Source organism: Castanea sativa, chromosome 8 (genome assembly GCF_040712315.1).
Source record: "Castanea sativa cultivar Marrone di Chiusa Pesio chromosome 8, ASM4071231v1".
NCBI classification, from domain to species: Eukaryota; Viridiplantae; Streptophyta; class Magnoliopsida; order Fagales; family Fagaceae; genus Castanea; species Castanea sativa.
The window spans coordinates 24,141,446-24,166,965 of NC_134020.1; the positions used below are offsets into that span (position 1 = coordinate 24,141,446).

Here is a 25,520-nt window from a genome sequence, read left to right on the forward strand (position 1 = left end):
TCCTCTCTCACTCTCTCTCTCACTCTCATACAAAACTTCAAATCAAACTCACTCTCCATTTACACATTCTCATGTCAAGTAAGGTTTTAATACACTCTCTCTAGTTGTTAGTTTTTTTTTTTTTTGTTGAATAGTTGTTAGTTACATATATGTAATGTTAGAGTTTTTTTATGGGTAGTTGTTAGTTACATATATGTAATGTTAGGTTTTTTATGGGTATGTATCATGAGTTTTTTTGTTTGGTTTGTTATTTTTCTTTATATTTTTGATAGAATGATTTGAAGATTTGTGTGTTTAGTTTTTTATTTTTTATTTTTATTTGAGTATGATTAATGATTTTTTTTTGTTTAGAAACAAATGGTAATGATTGAGTATATATGCAAATGTGGGGTTTGTATATGCATATCATGTAACAAGTTAGTGTATATATGCTAGGCTTTTTAAATTTTTTTTTTTTTATTAAAAGTAAAAAATATTTAAGATATATTTGTATTGTTAGGCTTTTATCATGGCTATTTTTGTTATTGTTTGGTTTAATATTTTTCATTATTTTTTTGTTAGAATGATTTGAAATTTTGTAGTGGGGGTAAGTTTTGTTTTTAGTTTTTTTTATTTGTTTGAGTATGAAATGATAATGATTGAGTGTGTTTGTATGTGATATGGAGTGAGTATATGCAAATGTGGGGTGTGTTTGATGTAAGAAGTTGTAATTTTTGTACTTTGAGTACATAAAAATGTTTTGTAATTGTGTTAAAATATGTCACTAACATATTACCCTTGATTCTAATAGGTTCACAATCTTTGAAGAATATTAACATAAATGTATACTACGGTGGACCCCTTTTCAATCCTGAACAGATTGACGGATTCCCATTTCAAGGGTCGAATATCGAATGCTATTACATGATGATACGTCGTAAGTTGAAGACATTGAATGATTTGAAAATGAAAATAATGAAAGAACTGAGTTTGAGCCTTACTTGTTATGACATAAATATTATTTATCGTTACCCACAAGAAGTCCTTCATGAACGGATAAATTACAAGTACATAGCGATCAAAGATGATAAACATGTAAAGGTCATGTTTAATAGGATCCATAAAATGCCCTAAGTAAATACTGTTGAGTTGTACGTAAGTTCCGAGCCGCTCGCAGAAGTTGATGTCGAGGAGTTGCAACAAACAACTACATCTTTGCAATTTACAGCCTTAGACGATGGATGCACTACAATGGGAGGTTACGCATTCCTATCGCAAGATTATGCTGCCAATACTGGTGAAACACTTCAACCTCAAGAGACATATTTAGGGGTGGAGGAAGAAGATCATTTTGCGATTAATGATGAAAATCTCGATGTATGGATAAGTACGAAGAGATGATTGAGCGAGGCGACTTTGAGAAGGATGTGGATGACCATGAACTTGCTTCCAATTTTGAAGAGGAAAATATGGAGTGCCATGATGAAGGTGATGCAGACGATGATATTGGTGTCCAGCATGTTACAAATACGACCACTGCCTACACACCTCCTACCGAGTCATTCTCTGCAAATACTTGAGAAAATATGGTCGATTCTTCACATCTTCAGATACCATTTACTTCTACTTGGGAAGATGTGATGCATTTTAATAAATGGTTGACTTTTGCAAATAAAGAGACGGTGAAGTGTGCATTGATAATATACGCAGCAAAGGATAATAGAAATTTTATAATCTAGAGGTCGACCAAAACTAAATTGTGCGTCGCATGCATTGACACCAACTGCAAGTGGTACGTTGGGGCATTCATGAAGGCTAAATTTAATGGTCTGTGGATGGTCACGTCTTATGTGGGTCCACACAGTTGTATACCCTTTGGCCTGCGAAGAGACGGTAAAATGATGGATTTTAATTTTGTTGTATCAGAAATTGTGGGAAAATTGCGACAAAATCACACTGCTTGTATTGATGAGCTCCGGGGCCACATAGATATGAAGTATAATCATCAACTTTCTTACTATAAGGTATGAGACGCAAAACAAAAGGCAATTGCTAAGATATTTGGAGATTGGGAGGAGTCTTACCAAAGGCGAAAGTTGTTGTTGACATACTTGGATCAAGATTCGGGTACCCAGTACACCTATTGGACCATACTTAGCCCCATAGATGGTACTACGTTATTGCGCTACATTATTGCGCTACATTATTGCGCTATTACACAAGATGAGGAAAATAGATGAAATATAATAAGAAAAACATCAATAAATTTGGGCAACGAGAGTTACAAACCAGCCACTCTTTATGACCCTGAAGCCCATCATGGTTGAGAGTTTTTACAGCAACAGTAAGCCCTGTGCCAGGTTTCACCGGAGCAGTTCCATTTTCTTCAATCCACCCCTTGAACACACAACCAAAACCTAGTGGTTGAGGATGGGACAATTGGAGCTGCAAGTTGGTCTCTGCTTGTATCATTGGTTGATTTACTTTCAGCTGAACAGAGTTGCAGAACCAACATATAAGAATTTAACCTAACATAAATGAATAAGCCAGGCAGGTAGATATCACGCATTACAACACTTTGTAACAAAGAGCAAATCAGATTTAAGCAAACATAATAAATTAATATTAGTAGTGATTTTGGAAGAGAGTTTGAGAGTATGAGAGTATGAAGTTTCCTACAGAAAACCATAATAAACATAAGACAAATATATGAAATTAGGTGTAACATTATTAGATGTATCTGACATGAGAGGAGTGGCAAGGGAGAAAGAGAGAGCACTGGATAATAAAAAGAATCAAAACATTTATTTGACTTGATTAGGAAATATTTGCTTGAAGTATGAACCCTGCCTGTATATGCCGTATAGTGTAATCATAGAAATATGTGCCTATCTAACATAGAAATCTTTGTCTCTCTTTTGTCTAATTACCTTTTTTGAACCTTATGCCGTCTCGTATAATGAGGAGGAGGTCTTGCATGTCCTTCGTTAGATGCCTCGGGCCTAGCTTTGTGTCCATGTTTATGCCCCCTTGTCCCACAAGGAGGTGCATTTGATATGCGTTTCGGCCGACTTGTTGGCTCTACAGGTAACCCAACAGCTTGCTTAGCCTGAACATAGGGTGGGTCGGTGCCCGAAGAAGGGCCAGTGGACGTACTGTGGGAAGGTGGCTGCGTGTGCATGTTAAGAGGGGTTGGATCAAGACCCAGGTCAAAGGATGGAATGGGTGACAGCTCAGGAAATGACCGTGGGGTGGGTGGACGGATGTCAGACCCAGGACATGGATGTGGGGTGGGTGAAGGGATGGTGGTGGGGCTAGGGGATGGATATGGGATGGGCAAAGGGATGGTGGGGCTAGGGGATGGATGTGGGGTGGATGGGTGGGGATCGGGAGTAGGGACAACTCTCGGGGTAGCAACAGGCTGATGAGAGCCACATCTGGCAGGAGCTCTGCTCGTGCTTGGCCTCTTAAAAGTGCTTGGGCTTGGGCTTTGAGTAGGCGCTGCCGCAGGAGTAGCTGCCTCCTCATTCGGGGCCTCAGGGATAGGAGGTTGTACACGGCCAATCTCCTGCACTGCCTTCAGCACATCAATAATGTCCTTGTGGTCCTCCGTGCCCACTGGGTGACGCCTCAACAAACGGGCGTATCCTTCAATCTGCACATGAAAAAACCAGGTATATTAGTAATGCAATACCAAATCAACAATGCTAATCGATAATAAAATAAACGTTGATTCTAAATTGGTTCTGCTAGTAATAATTGCAAATTATAGGGAGACCAAGTGTTACCTTTGACTAAATTTAAATTATATTTTCTATTAAAGATGTAGATAGCGCATATAGTAGACAAAAATGCTAATTAAAAGTTCAAATGAACAGAAATTTAAAAATAATAAAAATGGACATAAGAATGTATACCATAACTCTAATAGTGGTTAGGAAAGATGACCTTAGAGCATCTCAAAATAGTTTTTTAAATGAACAAAGTTCTCTATAAGGAATCTTAAGCAGACAACAGCTTTAAAAGAGAGGTTTGATGCTGAGAAGACATTGGATCACATATATCACGTTCTCTAAACAGTGGTTTCATGCTAAAAAGTACGGTAAGATGTAGAACACATGGAAAAGTTACCATTATAATCAATTTAGCACTGAGGACATTGATGAACCTCCGAGTTACCCTTTTGTACCAATCGAAGTACTCGTGTTCTGGAGGCATATCACCAAGCACTGCTTCAAAACGCCGTTGAAGGCGATTACCCCAGTCCGTAATATGTGCAGCATGTTTTCGCATCCAATCAACACCGACCTTCCCCCTCAAATCAATGCCATGAAGCACTATATTGGTGTTAACATTACGGGGAATTTCTTGGATCATCCCGAATTGACGAACAACACGATCTGGTGTATGTTTCTCTACTAGGTGGAAACATACAAGCGGCACCGTTGCCGTCCACACGGCCATCCCTGTAACGCACCACGGTAGAAGGTCCTCGAATTCAGCTTCATACGGCTGCCACACCACCTACAATAGCCAAAAAACAAGTACGCAACACATTAGACAACAATGTTTATATTTCAAAGTTCACCAAACCTATATCTTGTTCCTAAACACGTTAAACAAGGCATTTTCATACCTGGTCTGGCAACATTGAAGCTATTTGCTCGCGATACCTTTCCAGGAAGATGTGGGCAGACCTGTTTTTCTTATTTGGGACCCACAACCACCTACAATCAAGAACAAGGGATCATTAACTTTGTACAACTTTCCCATTGAGAAAATCATATGATTAAACCTATAATGTAATCAATCTATGGATGGTCAAGTTAATGTAATGAAATTGTATTCACAATTTGCATATAAACTCTCTATGGATGGTCAAGCATTTATAACCTTAGCCCACCCACGTTCTTTTCAACTAATCATCACAAACATACTTTGTTATGCTGCATTTAGAGTATGTTTTCTAATAAGATAGTTACTCTAGTAAACTAAAGTTTGGTTAACTAAGCAGCTTTTATATACTTATAAAATAATCAAAAACTAAAAATTCAATAGGTAAGTAGCATATATATCAACCTAATCATATGATTTAGGAAATTTGACATTCCAATAGAGTATATTAACCTAATGGCCTATATTGAACCTCTGTTTAAAATTGTTTAATATTGACTTAAATAATTCCTAGAATCTTTTAAAATAAATAAATAAATTGAAGTTACATGACGTGTATGAGATAGAGACTTACTTCAGGGACAGCGGACCACGCACTGGAGGACCATAAGCACCCACTGGCAGGCCATGTTCAACTGTCGGGCACAAATATGGGAACTTGGCCCATGCCCAATACTGGACCAATAGCAAACACCCATCAATCTAATTAGCTTTCTTATCGCTTGCCCTGCATAACTCTCGGTACAACCATGCAAGGCAAGCACTTCCTCAACTATACCCTCGTGGGTTGCGAAGGTCTTCCAACTGCTGCACCCACATTAGATGCACCCTATCGCCAAATTTGTCCATGAAGATTGTGTCCCCTAGTAGCGCTAGGATGTAGCATCGTGCGTACTTATGCAACTGATGCTCTGTGGCATTAGGCGGCAATGGATTGGCAATAGCTTCCAAAAGCCGTTGGATGAGAATCTTCTGGCCATGAAGTTCCTTTCTCTGATTATTTATAGGTCGAAAGCCAAGAAATTCATCGCACACATTCTCCCATTCTTTCTGCGTGCTCCCTGTAATGGCCTCGCCGTCAACAGGAAGCTCGAGAAGAAGCTCCACATCTTGCAATGTGATGGTGACCTCACCATGTGGCATGTGGAAGGTGTGAGTTTCCTGCCGCCATCGCTCCACTAAGGCCGTTATCAGGCCGTTGTCTATCTCTCTACTCGGGGTCCTGAGGAGTCCCTCCAAACCAAGTGCCTTAATTATGTCAATGATTCGGCCATCCACCATTGGCTCTTTATCGGATAACTCTTCACTACGGGTATGGCATTTAAGGGACCTTGGATCCTGCACAGAACAAAACCATAGATTAATATATGACAGCAAGTGCGTGTATATTGTATAAATTAGATGCATGTACATTCGTTAAATCTTTAATGTTCTATTTTACCTGCCCATTCCAAATAGCTTCTGACCGATGTTTGGGTTGCAACGTCAACATCGACGGGTCAATGGGGCCAGGCTGCGCATGTTCAATCTGTCCAGCATTTGCAGCAGCCATACTGCACAAGAATGATAAGCAATTACCACGTAATAGACGTTATTGAAAACAAAAACAAAAACAATCTAAGAAAGATTCTCAACAAAACAAAAACAAAAACAATGTGGTAGTCCCACAATATACAACAAATTGAAACTACCAAAACTCCTCCTTATTGGACAATTGACTCATTTGGCTCTTATAGACACCTTTTTTTTTTTGGGTTTGTGTGTTTCTTATTTTTAACGATATGGTGCATAACCTGCATGTCTTCCTTTAAATTTTTCTCTTTTCCTTAGCCACCGACAAAATCACACTACCAAAAAGAATCTATCTCTATCTTCAAAAGCAAATGCACCAATTTAGCTAAAAGCAGACCTTTAATAAAATGTTTTCAACCCTTGCTCTTGAAAAATCTTATTTAACAGATCAATTTGCTCAATTAAGAGAGAATTTTACTAAAGAAAAACAGTGGCATCACAAGTTTGTAATGAGGCAAGTTCAGGATGCAAAATAAATTATTCATGTCAAACAAAAGTGGGAAACACAAAATCATTAACCACAAAATTAAAAAAAGATGAAAAAAAGAAAAACTGTCCAAAAGCACAAGAAAAGACATTAACAAAAATTTAACACACACAATTATGTTAAATCAAAAGGATAAAGTCACAACTATATCTGCCTGAAATGGTGCAAAAGGAATTAGAGATTGTACTGGACATCATCTCTGTCAACCATAATGGCATAACATAAATGAAAGATTGATCTAATGTTTAAATTGACATTGAACATAAGAACTAAGAAGTACAACAAACAGGTCCAACTCAAAGATTCACACCTTTTGACAGCAAGTGGGGATCCAACTAATTTGTTAATTTCGTTTTTTGTTAAGTAATTTTATTAAAAGTTCAACTAATTTATTATGTAGTTTACTTGTCAAAGCTCCTCCTAATTGATTCAAGTCATTTCTGTTAATGTTAAAGCTGTCCTATAAGAAATATTGTAAATAAGATCCTATGCCCTTGTAAAATGGCTATCTATGATTCACCAATATGATATCAAAGTTTTGCCCACATCAAGTCTTGGCTAAAATGTCCTAGAAGTTTTTATTTTCGAAGCAACTACTATATAAAAGTACAAACTGGTTTGGAATTTGGGAGTCTATTTCAACCAAATAGACAACAACGAGCTTCACAAAATTTTCTCATCCATTATCACCAAACAGAGTAACACTCGAAAAAATCACAAACCACAAACCCACATGAAAAAATCAATCATAATTTCAGAAAAAAACCACAAACCCACATGAAAAATTCACACAATAAGAAAATTACCTGAGAGAACTGAGTGAGAGTGGAGAGGGTGAGTGAGAGAGAGAGAGAGGCGCGACCGTCAGAGGGTGTCTGTGAGGGTAGAGAGGCACGATGGGTGTCAGTGTGAGGGTGAAGAGGGTGAAGGAGAGAGGCGTGAGCGTGGGTCGGTGAGTGAGAGAGGCGTGAGATCGCTTGGGTCGGTGAGTGAGAGAGGCGTGAGATCGCTTTGGTCTGTGTGAGAGTGAGAGGGTGACAGTGAGAGGGTGAGTGAGAGTGGAGAGGCGTTAGAGACAATGCGTTTAAATTTGAAAAAGCCCTATTAGAAATCGAGTCTTAGAGACTCGGTTTCCAGGTAGCTTCCACATGGACAAATCGAGTCTATAAAACTCGATTTCCAGGTGGACGCCACATGGACAAAACACCAACTCAGACGCGATCAGAACATGGAAATCGAGTCTCTAAGACTCGATTTATAGGTTTAAAATCGACTTTCTAAGAGTTGAGATGTTAGTATTATATTAACTTTCGAAACAATACCTACTAACTATATTGTTGACGAATTATGGCTAATTGCCCATTTTGGCCTATTTTAACTTCTATTCTATTTCTATCTTCTAAAATTAATGGCTCGTTTGGTACACACTTTCAAACTCACATTTTTACATTTTAAACAACTTTACATACATTTTCACACACATTTTCACCCACACAAATTTCAAAAAACTACAAAAATCCCATCTCAAACTACTTTACCCATCACCCCCTTAAGTTTCCCAATACTATCCCTTCTTTCATTTTTTTTTTTCCATTTGATGGAATAGAAATGAAGGGGTTTTTTTTATAAAAATTATTTAAAGAGAATGAAGGACACAAATTACACATCTATAGTGTGAATAGATTGTATTTTATCGACTTCTTTCATGGAGTTCGATCATTGGAGCTTTGAAGGGGCCAAGAAATTACATGGTATGAGAGAAAAGGAGCTCCATCAAAATTGATTTAGACTTGGAATGGGTATTTTTGTATTTGCCTAGCCTTGAGTAAGCTTCGAAAATGGAGGTAGAGTAGTAAGCATAGAGAGAGTGATACATCAGAGACAGAGAAAAACTTTGATTTTTAAAATTCATTCCACGTGGCAGCTTATGTGAAAATCTATGTGGCATAAAAAAAATATTTTAATTTTACCATTAGCCACGTTAACATTTTCCATCCAGCAGTTAACGGTAGGGACCATTTTGACACAATACCAAAAGGTTAGAGATTAAATTGAGACATCTGAAAGGTCAATGACTAAATTGACATTTAGTGTGAAGTTTAGGGACCAAATATGTAGTTTACCTTAAATTAAATTAAATGAAAGAGTTTTATTTTTTTTGAAGTGAAAAGAAAGGGATTTTTTTTTTTTTTGTTGACATTAAAAGAAGAAAGAAAGAGATTTGACTGGTACACTAAGTTATAAACAAATTATGTGGCCAAAACAGAGACCTGTAGATTGGTATAGAAGATAGACTTTGTTGGCGATATTTACTAGGCTATAAATGCTTTTACCAGGCTATAAACGCTTTTACCAAACAGAAAAAAGACTTCATAAAAAATCTCAGCAAAAAAGAAAAAGAAAAAAAACACACCGAAAAAAAGAAAGAAAAAGAAAAAGAAAACACAACAGTAAGGGGAGGAGTGGAAAAGTAGTAGGATAAAAAATAGTGGGAGGATGAAAAAGTGGGAGGATGAGAAAGATTTTATTTTCTTTCTTTTTTGTTTGGTTAGGAGTAAAAAAGTGAAGGGACGAAAAAAAAAAAGTTTGAATAAATTTACTCATATACCCTTATTAAAAAATAATGCCCAATTAAAACAAAAAAGTGATAAATAATCACAAAAAGAGCAATCACCCAAATTTATTAAAAAAATAAAAAATCATGTCCTAAAAAAACATTTATAATTAAAAAAAAAACCATCACGCCTAGACCCTAGAAAATTAAATGAAAAAAAAAAGAATAGGAAAAAAGAAGGAGGCCAACGTTACTGTCCAGAATAGGAAGGAAAAAAGGCACCAGGCCTAAACAAAAATAAATAAATAAATAAAGGCAAAAAGGCATCGTCAGGGGATAAGAAAAAAAATAAAGGTATTTTTGTCAGTCAAGAAAAAATTCAACCTTACTTAGTTTTCTCTCTATTTTGGAGAGAAAATATTTTTGTAGGTCCGAAAAGAAAACACTTGAACCTTATCATTTATTTTCCTTCCTTCCTACCCAACCAAACACATTCGAAAAAAGTTTTTCTTCTCAATTTCTCTCCAAAGTTTTCCATCCATCCTATTTTATCTCCAAACAAACGCACCTTAAAGGTTTATTTGATAGGAGGAGTTAAAAAGTGAGAAAATAGAAAATGGAGAGATAATAGAAATTTTTTAAATTTTCCCTCAAGTTGTTTGGTTTGAGAGTAGAAAAATGGAGGGACTAAGAATATAGTTGGTATAAATTTACTTTCGTACTTTTTACAGATAAATAAAAAATAACAAATAAGGAAAAATAAAAGGATGAATAAAAAATAAAAGCACCAATAGATTGAACAGTGTAACAAAGGACAAAAAAAGCTAAAGAAAGGGAAAAAAAGAGAGAAGGAAAACGACAGAAAAATTAAAGGAGATTAAAAAACAAAGAAAAATGACAAAAAACTAAAGAAGGAAAAAAGAAAAAAACAGTTACACGTATCAAAAAAATTGACAAAACGTGTAAAATAAATAGGACAACAGAAAAGAAAGTAGGAAATGAAAAATAACAGAAATTGTGAACCGTAGAAACGTCAGCACCATGGGTGTTTTTTGTCTAAACATTTTTTTTTTAATCTCTAATTTGGTGAGCTCGAAGAGAAAACATTCAAGTCCTACTGATTTATTTTCCTTCATTCCTTCCAACCAAACACACACTAAAAACATCATCTATCCACTTTTTCTCTCCTTTTTATTTTACCACCAACTAAATATACCATAAGGGAGAAAGAGTCTCAGTGCCACCATGCATTGATTTAGAGAGATCCAATTGTTGAGTCATCGACTGGAGGCTGTAGCGGATGATAAGGACCAAAATTTTGGATATGGTGGTTTGTGGTTTTGGGTGTTAAGGTACCCGATTAATCGGGTTGGAGCGTACATTCCGGTTTGAATTTCACAACCATGATTGAATCTCACTACATATCACTATGATTTTGAAACCCGGACCGTTCATAGAACTGAAAAAAAGAAGAAGAAAGGTTCAAGATTTTTGAAATTGGACCGAGGTTCAATCGATGTTGAACCCCGATGACATCATAAATCATTTAATAATAAAATGAAAACAAATAATAGAAAAAAACTATGAAAATGAGTAATATTGATTTAAAAATATAAAAAATTAAATAATTTTCAAGTATATTATCTCAACTTTTAAATAAAAAATAATAAAGCATAAAAAATTACATTAAAATTACAATTAATCATTGACGAAAAACCCATTTTCGTCCCTACATTTTCACTCGATTTCCACTTTGGTCCCTAACTTTTTTTTCCACTACTTTTACTCCTTATCCTGGAAAACGCGTCTTGTTTTTGTCCCTGCCGTTATATCAGAGACGGAAATTGCACATGTGGCAAACGAAACTATTAAAATAATAATAAAAAATTTTATTTTGGAATTAAAAAATGTCACATTTGCATCTAAATTAAAAAAAATATTAATTTTAACTAATTAAAAAAATTAAAAACAAAAATAAAAACAAAAAATCACATTAATTGAGATCTAACTGTGTCTTGAACAAGAACAACAATAACACAAACTCAGTAAGACCACAAAATTAAAATCCGAAAATCACAAACCTAGAAAATAAGAACATAAAATTAAACTATAGATCCACATCAAATTAAACATGAAAACAAAATTTAAAAAAACGAAAAAGAAAAAAAAAAAAAAACCCAGTTCATCTTTAACAAGAACTCTAAAGAACACAAATTTAAATTTAAACATAAGAACACATGCCCAGATTTTCTAGCATTTTCTTGCCCTTTCTTGTCAACCAAACACAAAAACACAAACACAAACTAATTTCTAGCAAGAACATAAACAAAAACACAAACCCAGCAATAGATCTTCCTTGTCAACCAAACACAAAAGCAACAAACACAAACCCAGCAACTAACGACGATGAGGACGAAGACGTGGAGAAGCTTCTATAGCAGTTCATGAAGGACCATCTTATGGCTCTGATTAAGAAGGGAGTGAGCAAGCACCCGGGCTTGATTGAAATCGTGCGTGAGCTCGCCGATTCGGACCCCACCCACCGCAAGATCTTCATCCGCGACCTTGGCTGGGACACCACCACTGAAACCCTCACCTCCATCTTCGGCAAGTACGGCGAGATCGAGGATTGTAAGGCGGTCACCGACCGCGTCTCCGATAAGTCTAAAGGCTACGCCTTTATTCTCTTCAAGCACTGGAGCAGCACTCGGAAGGCTCTCAAGCAGCCCCAGAAGCAAATCGGCAATCGCACCACCCCATGGCCGAGACCCATGGCCACACCCATTGGTTGCTGATATTTGAACATAAACACAAGATCATAAATTCAAAATTTGAAAAGAAACAAGCACTGAGAGAGAGAAAGAGAGAGTCATGGATTTGAAAAGAAAAAAGAAAAACAAAGATACAAACACAAATAGAGCAAGTAATGGATCTGGAAAGAAAGAAAAAGAAGTATAAAATGAGAGTCGGCCATGGCTATGACTGCTTTGTTTTCATGTTTAATTTCTTGTTCATGTTTAATTTGATGTGGATTTATAGTTTAATTTGTTATTCTTATTTTCTGGATTTGTGATTTTTGGATTTTAATTTTGTGTTTTTAGATATGGGTTTGTGTTCTTGTTGCTCTTGTTCAAGACACACTTAGATCTTAATTCATGTGAATTTTGGTTTTTATTTCTGTTTTTTTATTTTTTTTATTTATTTAAAATTAATAAATTAATTTTTTTTAATTTAGATGCTAACATGGCATTTTTAATGCCAAAATAAAATTTTTTTATTTTTATTTTAATAGTTCCGTTTGTCACATGTGTAATTTCCGTCTCTGATATAACGGTAGGAACAAAAACGAGATGCGTTTTCCAGGATAGAGAGTAAAAGCGGTGGAAAAAAAAGTTAGAGACCAAAATGGGAATCGCGTGAAATTGTAAGGACGAAAATGAGTTTTTCGCCTTAATCATTCAAGTATGTAGTTATAATGACTTATGTTTTGATTCTCTATAATATAAAAGGAAATACAAAGATTTTACTTATTCTATTGGTATGCTTTATTATTATTAGGATTTTGTTAATGTGTGCCCTAAGAGCACACAATAATTAATCATTTTTAAAAATATTTTCTCGAAAATTGAAAAAGTATTAACCGGACTTTTATTATTATTATTTTTTAATATTTTCAAGTAAATAAGTCCTTGAGATAATATATAAAAAATGTATGAAATTCACAACTCATGAGAACTAATATCTCACTGAGCATTAAGCACGTCACTAGGCCTGGAGGCCAAGTCTTACACTTGGCTTTTTAAGTTTGAAAATAATTTAAACAAATAAAAAGAAAGCCAACTTATTCTCAAGGTAATAGTGGAGATGATTAACAACACTGATTGCTTTAACAGAAAACAATCCCTTTGTAACATGATTGTAGGTCCCTCTTGTCAATGCTCATGCAGGTTCGGGTGGTCCATGTTTTTAGAGAGGTGAACAAATACGCAGATTTTTTGGCTAGGAGGGTTGCTCTATGAGGGAAGATTTTGTTATTTTTGATGCCCCACCCTCTGTTGATTTAGTTAAATTGCTTGTATCTGATGTAAGTGGTCGGTCTGACCTTAGGCTTGTAGCCACAATATTGGTCTCTGTGGCCAGTTTGTAATGTTGCTCTGTTTTGTTCTGTTTCTTTATAATCAAGCCGTTTAACCAAACAAAAAAAAACTTATTCCCATTATCTCGTTTCCCAAGCAATCTAAGAATCTGTTAGCTTCTTCTGGTCTATAAATATCCATCCTTCCCAACATATCTTCTCAATCTTCATCTCCTACTCTTCTCATTTTTCGGTCTCCACAGCACTCGTTGTCTTCCCCAGTTTCTCAAACACACAGCAAAACAACAAATTATCTCTCTTTCCCAGCTTTAGTCTTCTCTAACTCTACCTCTTTCTCTCCCTTCCTCACCCTTTCATATCTGAAGAACAGATCTAGCGAACAGGTTGTTGCTCTCCACGAAAACCCAAACTACATTTTGCCATTTTTATTGTGAAATTTTCTGGGAAGAAGAAAACGGAAAACCCACAGGTTCACAGCAAAAATATAATTTGCCGTATTATAAGTTTAAAAAACCTGATTTCAAAACCATGCATAATACCTTTTTAGGTTTTGATTCTCCCACAAGCCGCTTTGTAGCTTTTTTTTTATTTGAACCTTTTAAACCCAGTATTATCAGAGATGGTGCCTGTTAGAATTCATGCATGTAACAAGCTTCATCAATGGAGTGATCAGATCAGAGATGAAGAAGAGAGAGAGTTATCTGAATATGCATTGAATTCTCATTGGTCAAATAAACAGACTCTGTTTCTTATATAGGAAACAGATTGGAGGGAAAGACTAAACACATAACCAACTAACAAACTAACCAATGAAATAAAGCCATCTGTCAACTACTCCTAACTAACTTTTCTGTACAGTAAAACTAAATGTAGCCTAACTAACTAATACATAAACGACTTTTAGTTCATCTTCATGTACAAACTTTACTCTTCTAACTTTACACTACAGACTACAGTAATGAATTATAGTCTAACATCTAACACTCTCCCTCAAGATGAACTGTAAATGTTGATCAAGTTCATCTTGGATAAGAGATACATGAATTGCTTTTGGTGCAAAGGCTTGGTAAACAAATCAATTTGTTGATGTCTTGTAGGCACATGGAAGATTTGGATCACTCCATCTTCATTCTTCTCCCTAATGAAGTGACAATAATCTCAATATGCTTGGTTCCCTCATGAAACATAGGATTTGCTGCAATGTAGAGTGCTGCCTTGCTATCGCAATAGAGAGAAGCTGGTCCTTTGTGTGTATGGCCAAAGGTAACAAGCAAAGCAATTAGCCAAACTATCTCACTAGTCATACTAGCCATGGCTCTATATTCTAACTCTGCAGAAGATCTTAAGACTACCTGTTGCTTCTTACATTTCCATGAAATCAAGGATTCACCTAAGAATACACAGAAACCAAAGATTGACCTTCTGGTGTCAATAGAAGCTGCCCAATCTGCATAACAGTAACATTTCAGCTGCATTTCAGATTGTGCAGATAAGAAAAGACCTTGTCCTGGTGTCTTCTTCAAGTATTTCAATATCTTGTAAGCTGCTTGAAGGTGTAGCATTTTAGAAGCACTCATGAATTGACTCAACTGGTGGACAAAATAACTAATGTATGGTCTTGTAAGTGTCGAATAGAGAAGTTTGTCTATCAACCTCCTATACAAGGAAGGATCTAGTACACTATCTCCATTTGAACTACTTAACTTGAGTGATTGATCCATAGGAACATTTGAGGGTTTGCAAGCCAACAACCCTGTGTCTGACAGTAACTCAAGGGTGAACTTTCTCTGGCATAAAGATATCCCTTTAGTAGTTCTTGCCACTTCAAGCCCCAAGAAGAACTTCAAGGTACCAAGGTCCTTAAGCTTAAACTTGTTGTCCAAAAATTGCTTGAAAGCACTCACAGCATCCACATCATTGCTTGATATCAAAATGTCATCAACATAAACTAGCAGTATGATAATGTAACCTTTTTGAACTTTGGTAAACACAGAATAATTTGATTTTGATTGAATAAAGCCATGATCAATGATGGTGGAAGAAATTTTAGCAAACAATTGCCTACTAGCCTGTTTAAGACCATACAAGGACTTGGTAAGCTTGCATGAGGGAACCATGTAAACTTCCTCATTCAAGTCACCATGGAGGAAAACATTGTTGACATCTAATTGAGTGAGATGCCAACCTTGAATGGCAGCAAGAGCAAGCAAGGTCCTAACTATGGTAAACTTCACAACAGGAGAAAAAGTCTCATAGAAATCAACCCCTTCAATTTGAGTGTACCCCTTCGCAACTAATCTTGCCTTATACCTCTCAATAGACCCATCTGATCTAAGTTTAATTTTAAAAACCCATTTACACCCTATGGGAACCTTGCCAGGAGGAAGAGGAGTCATAACCTAAGTATGATTAGCTTTCAAAGCATTAATCTCTACTTGCATAGCCTCTTGCCATCTTGGATCTAAAATGGCTTGAGCATAGGTATCAGATTCTTTGTGAACAATGAGTGCAATGGAGAAATCTCTTTGAGTGGGAGATAGTTTAGTATAAGAGAGAGTAGATGAAAAGGGATACAAAATACCTGAACTAGAAGCAAAAGAATCATCTGATAGAATGAGAGCAGCTAAGGCCAACATAGGACTAGCAACAAGGTTACAATGATAATCTCTAAGGTAAGTGAGAGGCCTATGAATTTTGGAAGACTGCCTAACAGGAACAACAACAGGAACTTGTGATTCAGAAATATGGAATTCAGTAGGGATAAGATCAATGGAGTTAGCTTGGTTTGAAACATCAGTAGGATGAACTAAATCAGGGAAGTCATCAGGTGGCACAGCAATATCAATAAGTGTAATTGGAGGAGAAAATTCAGCAGAAGCATTGGGAATATTAGATGACTAATTAGGAATAGAAGTTTGAGGAGGAAAAACAGAATGAGAAGAAGGAGTAGTGACATACTTGGAAATCCAAGATTTGAAAGTAAAAATAGATTCCTAAAAAACGACATCTCTAGACAAGAAACAAGTTTTGGTTCTTAAATCATACAATTTATATCCTTTAACATCTTGTGGATAACCAAGAAAGATGCAAGACTTAGCTCTAGGGTCAAACTTAGTTCTATCTCTAGCTAAGGTAGATGCATAACAATGACAACCAAACACTCTAAGGTGGGAATAAGTGGGTGGATGTCCTAACAACTTTTCATAGGGAGTAATGTCTTGTAACAAAGGACTAGGTATCCTATTAATAAGGTAAGTGGCAGTAAGGATACAATCTCCCCAGAATTTTAATGGTAAACTGGCTTGGAACCTCAAAGCTCTAGCTACACTCAGAAGATGTTGGTGTTTTCTCTCAACAATGGAGTTCTGTTGAGGTGTTTCAACATAAGACAATTGGTGTATAATACCTTTCGAAGCATAGAAATAATGTAAGGCAAACTCAGGACCATTATAAGATCTAATAACCTTGATAGTTTTGTTAAATTGATTAACTACCAAATTGTAAAAAGACTGAATTAATTTGGAGACATCAGACTTGTGTGGCATAAGAAAAGTCCAAGTGCATCTACTAAAGTCATCCACAATAGTAAGAAAGTATTTTGAACCATTCAATGAAGGAGTGAAATAAGGTCCATAAATGTCAAAATGCACTAAATCAAAACAAGAATTAGAAACATAAACAGAAGACTGAAATGGCAACCTTTTTTGCTTAGCAATTGGACAAATAGGACAATCAAAAGATTTATTACTGTTGCAATTGATAACATTAGGTACAAGAGATTGTAAAATGGCCAATCTTTGAAAGGAAGGATGTCCTAACCTGCTATGCCAAAGGCTAGTACTATCTATTATAGAAGTTGAATTACAGGAGTTTACTGAATTTACAAAACTGAAAGAAGAGAGCTTGGACAGCACATCAGAATCAGACTTAGGAAGAACGATGCTTGCAAGCTCCAATGTATAAAGGCCTCTTTGCTTTCTACCCAACCCAATCATCCTCCAAGGCTGTAAGTCATGGATAAAATAGTAATGAGAAAGAAATATACAACAACAAGAAGGAGATTGAGTTAGTTTGCTGATGGACACAAGATTAGAAGAGAAAGATGGAATGCAAAGCACATTCTCTAATGTCAATGAAGAAGTTAACTTGACAGTCCCTATATGAGTGACCTTAGCCATGTCCCCATTAGGAAGCTTAATAGAAAAATGGACAATGGAAGTGATTAAAGTGAAAAAATGAAGTGAATGGACCATATGATCAGTGGCTCTACTGTCAAGAATCCAATCAGTGGAACAAAGATGAGTAGTGTTAACTTGAGAAGAAAAAACTGAATAGTCCAAAGAAGGGGAAACCAGCCTACGAAGGTGAGATAAAAGATGAATGGAAGAACTGATACTTGACATCTCATGCCCTTGAAGATCCAAAGAAGGCTGTGAAGGAGATTGAGTGATAATAGTGGCTACTTGATGAACACCAGAAGTGGATTCTTGTGAAGCTTGAGTACCAAAATGGTTCTGAGAATTGATCAAACCAAGAAGCTGTTGATATTCTAATTTAGTGAGACTAAAACTTTCTTCATTGCTGCATTTAGTGGTAACATTACTTGCAAAGGAAGGATGTCCACCTTGCTGCCCCTTATTCTTGAACTTGTAGCTAGGTGGATAGCTATGTAATTTGTAACATTTGTCAACAACATGACCCAAATCTTTACAGTGAGTGCACTGGGGTCTACCACACTTGCCCTTATTGGATCCTTTAAATAAAGAACCATTGTTCTTGACTGCCAAGGCTGAAGCTTCAGTGTTGAGATTCTTTCCTACTTTCCTTTGTTTCTCATCTTGAACCAAGAGAGAAAATACCTTCCCTATAGGGTCCATTAGCAAGATATGCCCTCTCACAACTGTTTAAGTGTCATTAAGACCCATCAAAAAAGACATCACACATTCTTCAGCTTGATGACCACAGGAACAGGTCCCGTAATTTGATAGCTCATCCTACAGTCCTTTAAACTTTGCATAATAGGCATTGATGGTTAGTTCCTCTTGACTCTATGAGAGACCGCGCCCCTGGCCTATTTTTTAGGTTGTTGTGCCAAACCCACGTGAATGGGTAGAGTTATATTATTGCCTCTCAAAATGGAGGTTCGACTAGTTATATTTTCCCCTTTAGATTAAGGGTTTTACAATGGAGCCGCCACTTATTTAATTATTGGGATAGATAAGAAAACCAAAATTGAAAAATTCCTCATTTTATTAATTTTCAATTGGATTTACATTGATCATAGGAAAATTACATAGCTTTGGTCCCAGATACAATCTAAGATAAAGTACATAGCTTTATTTCCTAGTTATAATCTAAAAATTGAAAATTACAAGAATAAGCATTGGTCTATCAACCCTTGATCTAAGTTTGGAGGCTATGTTACAAGGTGGGAAGGTGTTAGACACCCACCTTGCCCAGTGAAATCGGTCCTCTAGACTATGGTGCCCAACATTCATATCACATCATCCAATATGTTATCAATTAATTTGCATGTGCTAAACCCTAATTCAATTTATCAAGCATTGCATTTGGATTTGAAAAATAAATTCTAGTAAATGTGTGTAGATGGTGATATCCTAGATTTAAGAGTTTGAAAAAGTTATGAAACAAACATGTTTTTTCATATTTTTGATGAGGATTTAAGATTAAAACTAGTATTATGCATGAACATGTGATAAACAACCAAGAACATGTGAAGAACACATAGGAACAACTAAGAACATTCAAACATATTCAAGGGAATTTAAATAATTACTATCATGATTTAATCTTAAATTCTCATCATGGTAACATAAAAAAAAAAAAAATAGTTAGGGAAGGGGATTATACCTTTATGCAAGATCCATATGGTGGAGGAGGATACTCTTGATGGAGGTCCTTAAGGGTGGAGGAAAAGAAGAGCTAGGAGAGGGAGAGTGAGTCTCACTCAATACCTTGAGTCTCAGGAAGACCAAGATATGACAAGACTACTCAACTTCATTAGAACTTAAGAGGAGAGAAGAGAGGGGTTTTTGTGTGTCTTGGAATGGAGGAAAGGGGAGATTTATATAGTAGTGGTGGAGAAAATATGAATGGAAGGTCATTTAATGAGGGTTGACAAAAAATCATGAACCTAGATCTTATTTTAGCGTTTGGAGAAATGGGGTGCATTAAATGTAGAGATTGGTGGGAGTGAGGAGCAAGCAAAATTCGATTTTCCCATAGCTACTGTAACAGCTTATAGAGCCAATTTCAAAAAATCATATCTTACTCAATTATAATCGAAATTGTCTCGTTCTTGTGCTCAAATTGAAGCCCCAGATGTCTAGTTTTTGAGACAATTAATCTCATTCACAGATTCAAAGTATTCTAAGAGATAGCAACAAAATGGTGAGCAGCGGTCATTTGTTAGAAAACAATTTCATGACAATTGACATTGATAGGTCCCTAATTAGTTTCTAATTAACATTGATAGGCTCCAATCACTCCGACTTAATTAGTTCCAAATTTACCCTAATTAAAAGATAATTGCACAAATTACTCATTGAATAATTAATGTTTAAATATTTAATTAATTAGGTGTGTGCAACCTTACCATAAAATATAGTCCTTACCAATCAAATTATAACACATCATTAATCTCAAATTGATTATAATTATAACCAATTGGAATCAATTCTTCATAATCACATATAGTCGGACTCAATTTGTGATAGTGCATTTCGGCCATTAAAACTTGATTTGATGGTAACTTTCAATCTGAAAGTCCGATTAAGGCTTATGACTAGTCGATTTGATCGTTATAACATCAATATCATTTTGGTGAAATGAGATTAAGGATCTAGTGACCAAAATCAAGGTGCATATTTTCAAGGTGAAATTAGCCTTTTACCCTCCATATGAGGTTAAATACAGGTTGCAAAATGGGGTGTCAACAGATTCAAAGAAAAAACTTCCCTTTTCAGCTCAAAAATCTGAGGACCATTGCCTTGGGAAAACCTATGTTGCATCAAGCCAAACCTCTCTTGTTGTCTTGAAATAAATCACACTAGGTTGTAAATCTTTAGAAATTGAGTTGAACAACCAGGCCAAGATAGTACTATTGCATTTACACTAGGCTGTGTAACAAGGGTGATCAACAGAATGAGGCTTTGGTATGAAGCCATCAATAAAACACAACTTGGTTTTTGCATCCAAGGCAATAAAATGTAATTTTCTTCAGTCAAATGTTGAACAACAAGGGAAACTCTAAGATTGTCACTATTAGACAAGTAATAAGGGCTAGAAGAATTCTCCCATGGCTGAACAGTTGGAACAGAAGTACTTGAAGTACTACATGCCATGTCCTCAAACTCAGATTTGCACTAATCAAGAACTTCAAGATTACAATCAAGAATCACACAAATCTTCAAGAACTATCGCTTTTACACTCAAGGAACAAAAACTCCAAACCACCGAACTAGAATTGGTTTAACAACAAATCAAGATCCTCAGACACAAAGAATCAAGTCACAATTCTTGTTGATCGAGGGATTTGAAAGAACAACAATCCAATTGCAAATATCAAACAATCCAATTGCAAATATCACAATCAATATGATAAACGAAACCCTAAATCAAGAAATTCAATTTGCCAATTATCGCAAAGAAATCAAGATCTAGAGCAAAGAATCTAGTGCAAGAATCAAGTGAAAATGATGAGCAACTTGATTGGAAGGAGAACACTAGAAACTGAAAAGAAAACAAGAGGAATTGAACTAAGAATTTCAGAAAATACATAAATTGAAGACTCTAAAATTTAGTTCTGCTCTAATACCGTGCTAGAATTTATGCATGTAACAAGCTTCATCAATGGAGTGATCAGATCAGAGATGAAGAAGAGAGAGTTATCTGAATATGCATTGAATTCTTATTGATCAAATAAATAGACTCTGTTTCTTATACTGGAAATAGATTGGAGGGAAAGACTAAACACATAACCAACTAACAAACTAACCAATGAAATAAAGCCATCTGTCAACTAGTCCTAACTAACTTTTCTATACAATAAAACTATATGTAGGCTAACTAACTAACTAATGCATAAACGATTTGTCGTTCATCTTCATGTACAAACTTTACACTACAGACTACAGTTTTGAATTACAATCTAACATCTGACAGTGCCCTATAAAAAGAGACATGTTCCTCCTTTTCCCATGCCACATCCTTGCTAAACTTTTTTTATTTGAACCTTTTAAACCTCGTATTATTAGAGATGGTGCCCTGTAAAAGGAAACATGTTCCTCCTTTCACCCATGATATACTCTTTCTTCATTGCATTATTTTCTTGGAGTGGCAGGGAGCAGTATAGATGTCAGAAGAGACTGTCTTCTCGACGTTGCAACAACAATAAACTCTCACTTTAATACTGATCTGAATTGTTTTAATGTTAAAATGATATGGGCAAAACTTCGAGCACTTTGCGAAACTTGGAGACGGGCGTTGACATATGTGGATTTTTGTTTGGTTGAAAGTGGGGAAATTCATTTTAGATGAATATGGCTGGAAGAAATTAGTTAAAGTTAGTCTTATTTTCTTCTCTGTTAATGCTACTTCCAGAAATATTATTGCATTAGTAAGGAAAATGTATGTTTTCATTACTGTGCATACCCAAAATATGGTTATTGGGCTTAACCTCTGTTTGGGCTCACAATCTATTTGTATTGTGGGTTTTGGATTTCCTACTATGGGTGATTCTGTGCTCGACAACTCAATTACACTTATTTTCTCAACTCTTCTCTAGGCCTCACATAGTTGCTTCCTTTCTCTCAGAATGACCACTTTCTTTTCCCAATGTTCTCTCTAAAGTTGCCAACCTCATTTCTTCATTCTCATATCTCATTTATAACTCAAGACTAGTGGAAGGGTTATGATTACTTTCGTGGTGAGTGGGAAAGGAGGTCCAATGTTATTATCTTTAAGTGGGTGTTTAGTTGGGAGTGGGAGGTGGTAAGAGTGACATTGGAACTGGTTTCCACATTAGAAGATCCGTCCGGCAGCGATACTTCCCAGGCAATACCGAGCATCTTGGGACTTACCTTCTCGGGAAATTGCATTCCCCGCCTAGGCAGGGTCTCAACTTCGCCGTTTATGTCATAATGGCTTCATTACAGTTTCTAGGCTTTGGATAGGTGACAAGGCTTGCCAAGACTGAGTTCGTAGGCCCAATAGTACACACATTCATGCATGATGTCCCAAGACCTGAGGCCTAATAGTACACACATTCCCGCATGATGTCCAAAGGCCTGAGGCCCAACAAGTCCAAGGCCTTGCACACGTGGCATCATTGTGATGAGTTTTATGAACAATGGGTCTGAGGGGAAGTAGCATCCCGTACAATTACAATAGCTTTTTTTTGGCAAATAGCTGTGGCAACAGTACTGTTATTTACAGACTGCTAAAACCCACTCAGAAAAAGGTCGTCTTTCTTTTTAGTTTCCCTGTCTTCCTCTGTTTTCCATTCATTTTATTCTTTTCTATTATGTGTTTTGGATTCTCACGTGGGTTTTGTATTTGTTTTCAGCTAGGCCAAAACATGATTGCAAAACAGAGGAAGACATGGAAACAAAATAAGAGAAGCAACGAACATATCACGGAAAGAAGACAATGAAAAAGTAGCATTAATAGAAAGAAAATAAGACCAACTTTAACTAATTTTATCAAGATATTTAGGCTTATTTGGTGGAGTAGTTCAAACTTACCTTTTCAGTTTTTAAATAATTTTACACATTTTTTACATACTTTTTCATCTCTATATATTTTAAAAAATTATAAATAATAATACTCAAACTCCTCTACTAGTCTTAAATTTTTCTTTTTTCCCATCAACCAAGTAGAAATTCATATACGTCGGCGCGCGGATTCAAGTTTTCGGAGGGCTCTAAGTTTTGCCCATATCATTTTAAGAGTCTTTTGGCTAAAAATTGCAAAAAATGAAGTTTATTATTGTTATAGGTACTGTTCAAAGTTATTTGGCAAAATGAGGAGAGAGACTGAATTTCAGCAACGGTATTGCCGAAATTGCAAGAAAAAGTAGAATGTGTCAGGGGAGAGAGAAAATTGAATTTCGGTAATGAGATTACTGAAATTCTTGTCCTGCCCTGCCTGCCCGTGATGCTGAAATGGAAAACTAATTGTGGCAATGGCATTGTCGAAAATGGGAGGAAAAAAGAAGAAGAAAAGAATTGAGGCAACCAAGTTGTCGAAAATGGGGGGAAAAAAAAGATGCTACGTCCACAACATTTTTCACAACAAATTACAGGTGGTTAGTTGTTATTGGTTCAAATTTGAACCTAACACTAAGATAACTTTTTTGCTCCAATAATAACAATAAGTAACAACTTTCCATTTATAATTTGTTGTAAAAATATGGTGAAAATGTTGTGGACGTATCATTTCAAAAAAAATCGCGGAGTCGAAATAGAAGGAAAAGAAAAAAAGTGGCAATGTGGCAATGACATTGCCGAAATAGAGGGGAAAAAAATTGTTTTTTTTTCCCTCTATTTCGACAATGCCATTGCCACATTGCCACTTTTTTTTTTTTTTTTTCTTTTCCTTCTATTTCTGCTCCACAATTTTTTTTAGAAATGATACGTCCACAATATTTTCACAATATTTTTTCAACAAATCATAAATGATAAGTTGTTACTTATTGTTATTATTGGAGCAAAAAAGTTATCTTAGTGTTAGGTTCAAATTTGAACCAATAACAATTAACCACCTGTAATTTGTTGTGAAAAATGTTGTGGACGTAGAATCCTTTTTTTTTCCCCTCCATTTTTGGCAACTTGGTTGCCACAATTTTTTTTTTCCTTCCATTTTCGGTAATGCCATTGCCACAATTGGTTTTTCATTTCAGCATTTTAGGCACTTCACGGGCAGGCTTGGAGTAAGGGCAGGACAAGAATTTCGGTAATCTCATTACCGAAATTCAATTTTCCTTTCTCCCCTGACACATTCTACTTTTTCTTGCAATTTCGGCAGTACCGTTACCGAAATTCAATCTCTCTTCTCATTTTGTTAAATAACTTTGAACAGTATCTATAACAATAATAAACTCCGTTTTTTACAATTTTTAGCTAAAAATCTCTCATTTTAACATCAAAACAATTTAGATCAGTATGTATTTATCCTTTTCTTAGATATTGTTTCTGAACTGAATCTGGGTACGGTTTTTTTTTGTCATTGATCCGTGTGCAATGACGGTGCCTGTCTTTTTACCTTTTTTCTCTTGGACCAAGTAAGATGATATTATGTGACATTTTGACACTTCAATTCTTTTAATCAGACTTGCTGATTCGGCAGAACGTATTAAATATTTATTGTCGTGCAATTACGATAAAAGAATCACATTTTTCAACTTTTTAACAGAGTAATTTTAGAATCGTAATTTTTGTCACCATAAAATATGTGGTAAGTTACGAATGGGGAAATAAAAATGGTGGCTTCGTATGGGTCCATAACTCTACTATGTACTTGTTGAAAGAACATGACAAAAATTATATTATGATATAGAGTTGTGATATCAATACTTCCTTTTAATGGTATTTGTGTGGAAATCTCTTATCTCTCTTTGATTTTTGGGGAAGAGGCCTGCTTATCGTGTTTCAGTCCATAATTAAATATTGTTTCTGAAATATCTCGCTAAGTACAGTATATTTTTTGTCATTAATATGTCCATTTTCTGAAATGACATTATATGGTGTTTGACAGTGTTTTTATTTTTGCGTCTTGTCATTTCTCTTAGACCAAGTAAAGATAATATTATGTTACATTTTGATACTCCAATTCGAAAGGTAATTTTGCAGATCGTGTTAGTGGCATTAAAAAAAAATTACATTTTTCATCTTTTTAAAATTATCTGTGTGCAGTGCCGGAAAATTTTCACTGTCCTTCGTGATTGTCACACCGTCCAAGAGATTTTACTTTGCAAGAGTTGGGATTAATGGATTATAGTGCGCTCCAAGTCCTGGTGGGTAGAAATTAATGTGCCGTTTGGTACGGTAGCTTAAACAATATTTTTTAATTTTTAAATAATATTACATATATTTTTATACATTTTTTCACTCACAAATATTTTAAAAAAATACAAACAA

General features: G+C 35.6%; 2 protein-coding genes across 2 annotated transcripts; both read right to left on the reverse strand.

Moving 5' to 3' along the window:
* Window positions 1–2,905: 2,905 nt before the first annotated feature.
* Window positions 2,906–4,197, reverse strand: LOC142607354 (uncharacterized). Its single transcript, XM_075778805.1, has 2 exons — window positions 4,111–4,197; window positions 2,906–3,634 (listed from the first exon to the last, which is right to left on the reverse strand). The coding sequence occupies exons 1-2, from the start codon at window positions 4,195–4,197 to the stop codon at window positions 2,906–2,908; spliced, it is 816 nt and encodes a 271-aa protein (XP_075634920.1).
* A 98-nt stretch (window positions 4,198–4,295) lies between these two features.
* LOC142606053 (serine/threonine-protein phosphatase 7 long form homolog) lies at window positions 4,296–10,547 on the reverse strand. Its single transcript, XM_075777462.1, has 7 exons — window positions 10,483–10,547; window positions 6,095–6,206; window positions 5,482–5,991; window positions 5,228–5,328; window positions 4,616–4,706; window positions 4,414–4,503; window positions 4,296–4,316 (listed from the first exon to the last, which is right to left on the reverse strand). Exons 1-7 carry the CDS (start codon window positions 10,545–10,547, stop codon window positions 4,296–4,298), a joined length of 990 nt encoding a protein of 329 aa, XP_075633577.1.
* Between the last annotated feature and the right edge of the window lie 14,973 nt (window positions 10,548–25,520).

Bases quoted from the DNA above. Each gene is read 5' to 3' on its own strand.
- LOC142607354 (XM_075778805.1), bottom strand. From the start codon at position 4,197: ATGCCTCCAGAACACGAGTACTTCGATTGGTACAAAAGGGTAACTCGG. The intron at 3,635-4,110 runs GTAACTTTTCCA...TTTCATGTGCAG, and splicing joins GTGCTAAATTGATTATAATG to ATTGAAGGATACGCCCGTTT.
- LOC142606053 (XM_075777462.1), bottom strand. From the start codon at position 10,547: ATGACTCAACAATTGGATCTCTCTAAATCAATGCATGGTGGCACTGAG. The intron at 6,207-10,482 runs GTATATTTAGTT...ATTCTTGTGCAG, and splicing joins GAGACTCTTTCTCCCTTATG to TATGGCTGCTGCAAATGCTG. The intron at 5,329-5,481 runs GTGCATCTAATG...CTATTGGTCCAG, and splicing joins TGGACAAATTTGGCGATAGG to TATTGGGCATGGGCCAAGTT.